This window comes from Chiloscyllium punctatum, chromosome 12, assembly GCF_047496795.1.
Source record: "Chiloscyllium punctatum isolate Juve2018m chromosome 12, sChiPun1.3, whole genome shotgun sequence".
NCBI classification, from domain to species: Eukaryota; Metazoa; Chordata; class Chondrichthyes; order Orectolobiformes; family Hemiscylliidae; genus Chiloscyllium; species Chiloscyllium punctatum.
In genome coordinates, this window is record NC_092750.1 from 36,048,841 (window position 1) to 36,060,105 (window position 11,265).

Sequence of the window (11,265 nt, forward strand, 5' to 3'; positions counted from 1 at the left end):
AGCCACGTTTCTGATATTGCTATGATATCCCAGTCCCATGTTCCTAACCATGCCCTGAGTTCATCTGTCTTCCCTATTAGGCCCCTTGCATTGAAATAAATGCAGTTTAATTTATCAGTCGTACCTTGTTCTCTGCTTTGTCCCTGCCTGCCCTGACTTTGACTTGCTTCTTTACTCAACTGTACCAGCCTTAGACTGATCTCTTTCCTCACGAGATCTCCTTCATTATCTAGGTGAATATAAAAACTGACAGAATATAGGTAACCGGACATTTATTTGTGAAATTGAAGTTCCTTCAAATTCATTAACAATCCAGGTAAAGATTTCTGATGTAGGGCACTTATAGTGAAATTATGAAAAGATTCTTGGCATCAGTATTTTGATACAACAGCACCCTCATGAGGCTTTAGAAGGTTGTTGCACCATTATAGACAAAATCGCTGATCTGATGGGTGAGAATGTACTTTTAGAAGTATAGTACATGCCAGCATAAGATTCACAATAAACAAGTGGTATATTAGATATTCAGTACAATTACCAATGGTACAGTGAGAGAAATGCCAAACACCATTTCAGTCACATAGATGTGTTAACTCCAGGAAAGGTAAGAAAGGTAGGCAGCTAGTGCAGGAGTCTAGATTAGAGTGGTGCTGGAAAGTGCTAGTGCAGGAGTCTTTTATGGATATACCCATTTCAAACAGGTATGCTGTTTTGGAAAATGTAGGGGGTGATGGATTCTCAGGGGGACGTAGCACAAACAGCCAAGTTTCTGGTATTGAAACTGGCTCTAATGCAACTCCCTGGTGCCAGGATCAAGGATGTCTCAGAGAGGGTGCAGAATGTTCTCATGGGAGACAGGGGCCAGCAAGAGGTCATTGGAACCAATGACATAGGAAGGGAAAAGGTTAAGATTCTGAAGGGAGATTACAGGGAGTTAGGCAGAAATTTAAAAAGGAGGTTCTCGAGGGTAGTAATATCTGGATTGCTCCCGGTGCTATGAGCTAGAGAGGGTAGGAATAGGAGGATAGAGCAGATGAATGTATGGCTGAGGAGCTGGTGTATGGGAGAAGGATTCACATTTTTGGATCATTGGAATCTTTTTTGGAGTAGAAGTGACCTGTACAAGAAGGATGGCTTGCACCTAAATTGGAAGGGGACTAATATACTGGCAGGGAAATTTGCTAGAGCTGCTCAGGAGGATGTAAGCTAGTAAGGGCGGGGGGGGGGGGGGGGGGGGGGGGGGGGGGAGGGGGGTGGTGGGGGGGGGGGGGGGGGAGGTGGTGGGTGGGACCCAATGAGATAGCGAGGAAAGAGATCAATCTGAGACTGGTACAGTTGAGAACAGAAGCGATCCATTAGAATCCTTTATTCAGGCTTCTACGACTGTTTTAATCCACATTACTGATAGGGGTTATCATCAGTTCAGGACAATGAACTGTATATTATAAATGTTGCTCTCTAGATTGAGTTCATAACCAACTTTCAACCTTTTCAACAAATTTCTATTTCTTGCTTGTTCTATTATTATTAGTTCCGGATTAAGAATATCAATTGATTACAATGAATCAAATTGTGGCACGGTGGCTCAGTGGTTAGTACTGCTGCCTCACAGTGCCAGGGAGCCGGGTGTGATTCCAGCCTCGGGCGACTGTGTGGAGTTTGCATATTCTCCCCATGTCTGTGTGGTTTGCCTCCGGGTGCTCCGATTTCCTCCCATAATCCAAAGATGTGCAGGTTAAGTGAGTTGGCCATGCTAAATTGCCCATACTATTCAGGGATGTGTTAAGTGGGGTGAATGTTAAAATAATAGGGTAGGGCAATGGGTCTGGGTGGGATATATTTCAGAGGGTCAGTGTGGACTTGTTGGGCTTAAGGCCTGTTTCCACACTGTAGGGGTTCTAAATTGAAGAATAGCTTTTTAATATAAACTCCACTACAAACAGATTGTATATGTAAATTACTTTCACTCAGGATTCCCATCATCAGGTGCATTCTAATACAAAGCAGCAATGTACTTTGGTTCAAGTTACAATACATACTGTTGGCCGTAAGCCTGTGGTTATAGTTGGTACTTGCAAGATATCTTACCTAACCCTGAGGATGAGGAGACACTGCCTGCAATGGAGCCAGTTTCTGTCTGGTCTGAAGATAGGCCATCCATTAAAGGCAGTGATAATTCTGAAGAAGGAATGGAAGAATCGTATATCCCAGAGTCACGTGGCATTTCGGGCAGGTTCACAGCTGCTGCCATCCGTGGCAGGGGTCTCAGCAGAGAATTGACATCTTGGTGGTCAGAAACATCTGCATCTCCAATGATCCTCAAGTGCTGAATTAGGGTATAAGATACCGAGTTAACAGGGGCCACATCTGCAATGGTTTTCAAGTGAAAATCGTGTTCAGTTACAGGTTGCTTGAAAACCACCTCATTCAGGACAAGTCCAGAGTCAACACGAACTGGTCCTTGATGGTGTGGCAGTAAAGGCAGATGTGGCACTAGCTGCTTCTCAAACCAGTCAGGCTCATGCTCAATAAGTTGCTTCATATTAGAAATAGCGATATACAACGATCGTCCAGATTTAGTTCTGAAATAGTTGCTTTTGCGAATGTTCACTTCACGTGGGTCCCGGTCTGGGTGGCTGTGATCTCGAGCATGTAAGTGAGAATACAGCTGAGGGAAATGGTCCATCAGTTTGTATTTGCATGCCAAATCTAAGACACCAGGAATGTCTGCTTCACAGGAGTAGTCAAAATAGACGGCGATGAATTTTGAGGGATTGCTCGAGTTTAGTCGTGCTTGGCGTAGTCTCTCTGCTATCATAGAAACAGCAACAATAAAAAGTTCTCCTTGCCCACCGTCGCTAGTTTTGCTTTTACGCTTACGATGTTTCTTTTCTACAAAGAACTTCATTCCTTTTGAACAAATAATGATGATATAATGGGACTCCATGATCTGCTGACTGAGCCAGTCCATTTGCCCTTCCTTACAGATTTCCAAATGTTCCCATATATCCAAGGCAACCTATTTGAAACAAAACAAAAAGAATCTCAATTTTTTTTTTGTAGCTGATAGAACAACCTTCTCATCAGCACAGTGGTTTTCTCAATAATGAAGAAGTCACGTGATTTTTTCCCCCCCTAATATTGGCTTCTTTCCTGCATTATAATAACATTGTAAGTGAGGTTAATGCAATTCCATTCTCTCCAAACGAAGTCACATGAGTTCATTTCCCTTTACTTCTAATCATAATGATGGTATACAGACCACGATCAATAGCTAGCTATTTTAAAAGGGCAAATTACTGTTCAGCATTAAACCTGATCTATATATTCAGGCTAAAGGATGTCAACATGGGTGACAAAGCACGTTAATAAATGTGCTATCTTTCAAAGTAAAGCAAGAAAGATAGTTGGACGAGATATAACTGCAAATGCTGGAGATCTTAACCAAGAACAGAAATTACTGGAGAAAGCTCAGGGCTTCTGGCAGTATTTGTGGAGAAAAAAAATGTTTTGAGTCCCGTGACAGTTCATCAGAACTGAAAGCAGCTGGGAAGTGCTGGTACTTATGCCGATGATGGGGTCTGGAGTTATGTTGGGGTTGTGAAGGTTGAGAAAGAGCGAGAGAGCGAGAGAGTGAGAGACAGAGAGAGACAGAGAGAGACAGAGCGCGAGCGAGCAAGCGAGCGAGAGAGAGCAAGAGCGAGAGAGCAAGAGCGAGAGAAAGAGAGAGCGCGCGCGCGCGCGCAGGAGAGAACGAACAAGAGAAATTACAGGAGAAACAGACAAAGGGATTACTGATAAACCAGATCAGAAATTACACAATGTTAGGTTTGTTTGAAATCACAAGCTTTCAGAGTCCAGCTCCTTCGTCTGATGTTGAGAGACCAGATCTGTCGAAGGAGCTATGTTCCAAAAGCTTGTGATTTCAAATAAACCTGGTGGACTATTGAGATTTCTGACTTTGTGCACCCCAGTCCAAAATCAGTACCTGCACATCAAGATAAACCAGGAGAGAGATGAATGCTGAATGAGTGCTATCAGGAAATGTAAATACTTGAAAATGAGTAGGCTGTGCTGGGAACAACCTATACAGAACAGGAACTGGGGAAATGAGAATGGGTAATGAACAATGAGCAGGGTGTTCATTCTCCAAATTTGTTAAACTCAATATTGAATCCTGATGGCACAAGGTATGTAGGCAAAAGATGAAGTGTTGCTCCTCCAGCTTGCACTGAAGCACTGCAGAGGCCTGAAACACAAATATTAATAAGGGAATAAGCTGAAGTGGAAGGCAACTGGAAGCTCGGAGACATTTTTAAAAGACCAACCAGAGATGTTCTGCAAAGCAGTCTGCATCTTGTCTCCCACCGTAGAGGAGGTCACATCGAGAGCAGTAAACAAAAAAACCAGTATGTATGAAGTTTGGAAACCAGAAATAATTAGAGGCTACACATTGTCATGTTGAGATACATAAAAACGCAATGTTATGACCACTTCTTTCTGGATTCAAGTGGTATTTTTGATTGGGCTCCAGGTCAGTTAGTTATTACTTGCTGAGAAGTGTGTGCAACAATAAAGTGATAGTAGATTTTGCCTGATTGAAAAAGTAATTACCCAAGGCTAGATGATGACAATAATGGCTATAACATGTTGCAGCAAGCAAGCAGATATTATATTTATACTAATAACCCTGGAGGGAGAGAAAGTTGCTGCATGAAATTAGAGATAACACAAAAAAAATGAAGGAGAGTCCAAAAAAAACACATCTGAGATCGAGTGACAGTGTATTTTTTTTTTAAAAGTTAGATTGTCAGGTTTTGTAGAAACTGTTGGTGTGTTTTATATTGTTTAAAACAAAGTATAAAGGACAGACATCTCCAAATTTAGGAGTCACTTAAAAGGAATATTCAGATGTTGAACCTGTAATAAGCCATATTTAAAGCCTGCATGATTGATATTCCCCTGCAAGGATACACCACATAATGGAAAAGTAAAATCAAATCTCATGCTGTGTGCATCAATTCAATTAGGCATGTTCTGCAAATATTGTTACGTCCATAAATAAGAAAAGTACACCTTAAAAAAACACTAACTGAGCCAGTGATCATCGTGAATTTTGTTTCACCAGCGTGTGTAGCACAAACTATTTCAATATTAGTAACCTCAAATTTCTACCAATATAGTTCAAAATGTCTTAAAATTTTATTACAACTTGTCAAATTTCCAATGGTGATACTAATATTGCATGAGGGGATGTGGTATCTTATGACAGAAAGAACGATAAACCATGTAAAGTCCAAAGATATGTCACTTAAAGTCACAAGCGTCTTTTCCACTTAGTAAACAATGGTTCACATGGTTCAAATAAGAATCTATTGTTGGTGCTAGATGGTTTGATGCAGAAGACTCAATGAAGGCAACTTGCATTGATATAATGCTTTAATTACAGTAAAATGTCCCAAGGCGCTTCACCAGAGCATTAGCAATATTGTTTCAAAGCTATGTCAGGAGAAATAGGAATTGGTGATTAAATGCTTCAAAGAGGTAGGTTGTAAAGATGCCAGTTTCGTAAAATGTCTTCAAAATGAAGGCACCACTTCAAAAACAGATTGAAACATTTTCACAGTATAAACTGCAGCAGACATTTAATGATTCTGACACTTACTTTTACGAGAATTCCTGCCAATAGTTTTCCAAGTAATTAATGCAGGGAAAAGAAACTTACCTCACAGCCACAGAAGTCCTGGAGAAAGAATGCAAAGCATTGAACGACACTGAGGTGTTTCTGGCAGTCTTTACTGGAATAACAAATGAAAACTTTTGGTTTGGACCTTGGTGATGGAGATGATTCAGAATTCTCCTCATCTAGTTCCGAATACACTGGATCTAAGAAGAGACGAACAGAATAGTGATCTTTCTATGGGCGTTGCTCAATCCAAACATAACACCTCATTCACACACCAAAGAACCCTTGGCCTATACAGCACTACAAGACCTGATTTTCAAACATGCCAGTTCTTTTAAGGTTGTCAAAACATCATACTCTAATGTATCAGAACATGAACAAAACAAGCATGTCAGATGCTTTTCAAATAGCTATCAATTTAAAAACCAAGCACACTTGAATGAAATAGTTACATTAATTCGAAAACAGATTGCATTCATTAAACAAGGGGCTTGAAAAGTTAGAAATAAGCAAGCATTTTTGCCATAGGGAACCATAGATCTGAGACACTGTTTCAGATAAGGAGAACTATCCTGACCAGCCCCTGAATGACATGGGCAAGGTTGGTATTGCACACACAGCAATCTCATCATGACACATCTCGGGGTCACTTAGAATACAGTTCACCACATCAATGCTGTAATTTGGAGCACATCAACACCTTTCATTTCAATGCTGTTGCCAGACAACTTTCATGAGATTGGTATCTGTTCTGGCAGATTTGGATACAGGGTTGACTTTAGGGGCTCTTAATTTCATCTCTTAGCATCCACCCACTTTGCACTTATTTGAATTGTCACTGTATCTCTTCCCTTCCACACATTGTCACATTATTCAGAACATTTAACCCCACAGTACTTCTATCCTGCCTTGCCTTTTAGTGCAAACAAAGGAGTAACCTGCTATGGTTACTTGCAGTAGTCAGTTAAGCAATGAACAGGATGCTGTACAATACGAACTCTGTCAATGTCATATTTACACTATGTGCCACATTTATATCTTATACAGCAAACATTGAATGTGCTTCAACCAAATGGCAATGTTTCAAAAGTTAAAGGGGACTGACATCAATCAGGAGGTCCCATCAATCAGTGAAAGATATTATCTAATCTCACACCCAGGACTTGAATATGGTTAATCAGCTGCTTGGAGTAGTCTGGGTTGGGGATTTCATCTCGTTTCAGTCCATGGAGTGGGCCATGGGCAGTCCTGCAGGTTCAGTGCAACTTGGCTAGGGATCAGCAGTAAGTTAGTCAGGACGCTGCACAAAGATCAACGATAGGGGGATGGGAACCAAATGAGCAGGTTAGTGAACAGTAATGAGGTATTAACTAAAGTCGAGAGCATGTTGCTGGGAAAGCACAGCAGATTGGGCAGCATCCAAGGAGCAGGAGAATCGATGTTTTGGGCATAAGCCCTTCATCAAGAATGAGGCTTGAAGGCCGCGACTGAGAGATAAATGGGAGGGAGGTGGGGTGGGGGGAAGTAATTGAGAAAGCCATATGTGGATGAAGGTGATAGAGAGGGTGATAGGTCAAAGGGAGGAGTGATAGACAGGTCTGGAAGGTGGAGTCTTGGGACTGGGATAATGTCAGGTGAGGGGAAATGAGGAAGCTGTTGCAATCCACATTCATCCATGTGGTTGCAAGGTCCCAAGGCGGAATATGAGGCGTTCTTCCTCCAGGCGTCGGGTGGTAATGGTTTGGCAGTGGAAGTGGCCTAGGACCTGCATGTCCTTAACAAAGTGGGAGGGGAGGTTGAAGTGTTCAGCCACAGGGCGGTGGGATTGGTGGGTGTGGGTATCCCTGAGATGATCTCTGAAACAATCCGCAAGAAGGCGTCCTGTCTCCCTGATGCTCAGGAGACCAAATCGGGTACAACGGATGCAGCAGATGACATTGGTAGAGATACAGGTATATTTTTGATGAATATGGAAGAATCACTTGGAGCCTTGGATGGAAGTGAGGGGAGTGGTGTGTGCACAGGTTTTGCACTTCTTGCCGTGACAGGGAAAGGTGCCAAGAGTGGGGTATGGGCCGGTGGGGGCATGGACCTGACGAGGGAGTCGCGAAGGGAATGGTCTCACCGGAATGCTGATAAAGGGTGGGGAGGGAAATATATCTCTGCTGGAGGGGTCCATTTGGAGGTGGTGGAAATGGCAGAGAATGATGCAATATATTGCGGAGGTTGGAGGGGTGCAAAGTGAGAACTGGGTGGGGGGGGGATGGGGCTTCTGTCCTTCTTGCGTTGGAAGGGGTTGGGTTCAAGGGCGGTGGTGCATGAAGTGGAGGAGATGCGCTGATGAACATTGTCAACCATGTGGAAAGGAAGTTGCGATCATGGAAGGAGGAGGCCACCTGGGACTTCTGAGGTGGAATTGGTCATCCTGGGAACAGATGCGGCAGAGGCAGAGGAATTGGTAATAGGGGATGACGTTTTTACTGGAGTTAGGGTGGTTGGAGGTGCAGTCTAGATAGCTGTGGGAGTCGGTGGGTTGTAGTAGATATCTGTGGTGAGTCGGTCATCAGAGATAATGATGGAGAGGTCCAGAAAAGGTAAGGAGGTGTCAGAGATGGTCCAGGTGAATTTGAGGTCAGGGTGGAAGGTATTGGTATATTTATATTTAAGATATATTTCCCTCCCTACCCCTATCAGCATTCTGGAGAGACCATTCCCTCCGCGACTAGCTCATCAGGTCCATGCCCCCATTAGCCCACACCCCATTCCTGGCACCTTTCCCTGCCACCTTAGGAAGTGTCGAGAGTGTGATGCTGGAAAAGCACAGCCAGTCAGGCAGCATCCGAGAAGCAGGAAAATCAACATTTCGGGCATAAGCCCTTCATTAGGCGAAACATCAATTCTCCTGCTCCTCGGATGCTGCCTGACCTGCTGTGCTTTTCCAGCACCCCACTCTCGACTGTGATCTCCAGCATCTGCAGTCCTCACTTTCTCCACCGCAGGAAGTGCAAAACCCATGCCCACACAACTCCCCTCACCTCCATCCAAGGTCCCAAAGGATCCTTCCTCATCCATCAGAAATTTACCTGTACCTCTACCAATGTCACCTACTGCATCCGTTGCACCCGTTGTGGTCTCCTCTACATCGGGGAGACAGGAAACCTTCTTGCAGATCGTTTCAGAGAACATCTCAGGGACACCCGCACCCACCAACCCCACCCACCGTCCCATGGCTGAACACTTCAACTCCGTCAAGGACATGCAGGTCCTGGGCCTCCTCTACTGTCAAACCACCTGACGCCTGGAGGAAAAACGACTCATATTCTGCCTTGGGACCCTGCAACCACACGGGATAAATGTGAATTTCAACAGCTTCCTCACTTCTCCTCACTTGACATTATCCCAGTCCAAATCCTCCAACACAGCACCGCCCTCTGGATCTGTCCATCATTTCTCCCTCTGACCTATCACCTTCTCCCCCACCTTCATCTACCTATGGCTTTGTCAGCTACCTTCCCCCCAACCCCACACCCTTCCATTTATCTCTCAGCCCCAGCTCACAAACCTCATTCCTGATGAAGGGTTTATGCCTAAAACAATGATTCTCCTGCACCTTGGATGCTGCCTGACCTGCTGTGCTTTCCCAGAAACACACACTCAACTCTGCTCTCCAGCACCTGCAGTCCTCACGTTTTCCTAGGTAGTAACTAAAGCCTGTAAGGAACTAGCTCATGAAGTTAGCGTCACTCAGGGGAAGGGTAGGCAGTGAGTAGATGATGAATGGAAAGGGACTGGTAATCTGAGGTGCAGTCGTTTTAATGCAAAAAGTGTAGTAGGTAAAGCAGATGAACCTATGGCTTGGAGTGTGATTTTATTGCTATTACTGAGACTTGGTTGAGGGAAGGGCATGATTGGGAACTAAATACCCCAGGATATAGATGCTTCAGGCTGGATAGAGAGGAAGGTAAAAGGGGTGGATGAGTTGCATTACTGGTCAAAGAGGATATCAGAGCTGTGCTGAAGGAGGGCACCATGAAGGACTCGAGCAGTGAGGCAATGTGGGCAGAGCTCAGAAATAGGAAGGATGTGGTAACAATGTTGGGGCTGTACTACAGGCTTCCTAGATTATGGACAGATGTAAGTGCAACAAGGTGGTAGTGATAGGAGATTTTAATTATCCAAACATTGACTGGGATTCACTTAGTGTTAGAGGTCTAGCAGAATTTATAAGGAGCATCCAGGAGAGTTTCTGGAGCAGTATGTAAATAGTCTGACTCGGGAAGGGGCCATACTGATCCTGGTGTTTGGAGATGAGCCCAGCCAGGTGGTTGAAGTTTCAGTAGGGGATTACTTTGGGAATAGTAGTCACAATTCCCTAAGTTTTAGAATACTCATGGTCAAAGACAAGCATGGTCCTAAAGGAACAGCGCTAAATTGGGGAAGGCCAACTATACTAAAGTTTGGCAGGAGCTGGGGAATGTAGGTTGGGAGCAGCTGTTTGAAGGCAAATCCACATTTGATGTGTGGGAGGCTTTTAAAGAGAAGGTGATTAGAGTGCAGGACAGGTGTGTTCCTTTGAAAATGAGGGATCGAAATGGCAAGGTTAGGGAACCATGGATGACAGGTGAAATCGTGAAACTAGCTAAGAGGAAAAAGGAAACATACCTAAGGTCTAGGTGACTGAAGACAGATGAAGCTTTGGAAGAATATTGAGAATGTAGGACCAAGATGAAACGAGGAATTCAGAGGGCTAAAGGGGGTCATGAGATATCTTTAGCAATCAGGGTTAAGGAAAATCCCAAAGCCTTTTATTCATACATAAGGATCAAGAGAGTAACTAGGGAAAGGGTTAGCCCACTCAAGGACAAAGGAGGAAAGTTGTGCATGGAGTCAGAGAAAATGGATGAGATTCTTAATAAGTACTTTGCATCTGTATTCACTGAGGAGAGGGACATGATGGATGTTGAGATTAAGGAATTTGATTACTCTAGGTCAAGTCAGCATAAGGAGGAAGGAAATGTTGAGTATTTTAAAAGACACTGAAGTGGACAAGTCCCCAGGTCCGGATGGGATCTATCCCAGGTTACTGAGGGAAGCGAGAGAGGGACTAGCTAGGGACCTAACAGATATCTTTGCAGCATTCTTGAATACAGGTGTGGTCCCAGAGGACTGGAGAATTGCTAATGTTTAAGAAGGGTAGCAAGGATACTCCAGGTAATTATATACTGGTGAGCCAGACGACAGTGGTAGGGAAGCTGCTGGTGAAGATACTGAGGGATAGGATCGATTCCCATTTGGAAGAAAATGGGCTTATCAGTGATAGCAACATGGTTTTGTACAGGGAAGCTCATATCTTACCAATTAAATAGAAACCTTTGAGGAAGTGACCAAATTAATTGATGAGTCAAGATGTCATATAAATGGACTTCAGTAAGGTGTTTGATAAAGTTCCTCATGGTAGGCTGATGGAGAAAGTGAAGTCGCATGTGGTCCAGGGTGTACTAGCTAGATGGATGAAGAACTGGCTGGGCAACAGAAATACTCAACCAATGTTATTTAAAGCAGACTAATGGATAGTTAAT

At 43.7% G+C, this 11,265-nt stretch overlaps 1 protein-coding gene across 1 annotated transcript in view; it reads right to left on the reverse strand.

Moving 5' to 3' along the window:
* Window positions 1-11,265, reverse strand: part of il17rd (interleukin 17 receptor D) — a 98,781-nt gene that overhangs the window by 13,532 nt on the left and 73,984 nt on the right. Inside the window, exons 10-11 of the mRNA XM_072582336.1 lie at window positions 5,726-5,886; window positions 2,089-3,019 (exon numbers count right to left, since the gene is read on the reverse strand). Of these exons, the coding sequence (XP_072438437.1) occupies window positions 2,089-3,019; window positions 5,726-5,886 (1,092 nt within the window). The remainder of the gene's footprint in view (window positions 1-2,088; window positions 3,020-5,725; window positions 5,887-11,265) is intronic.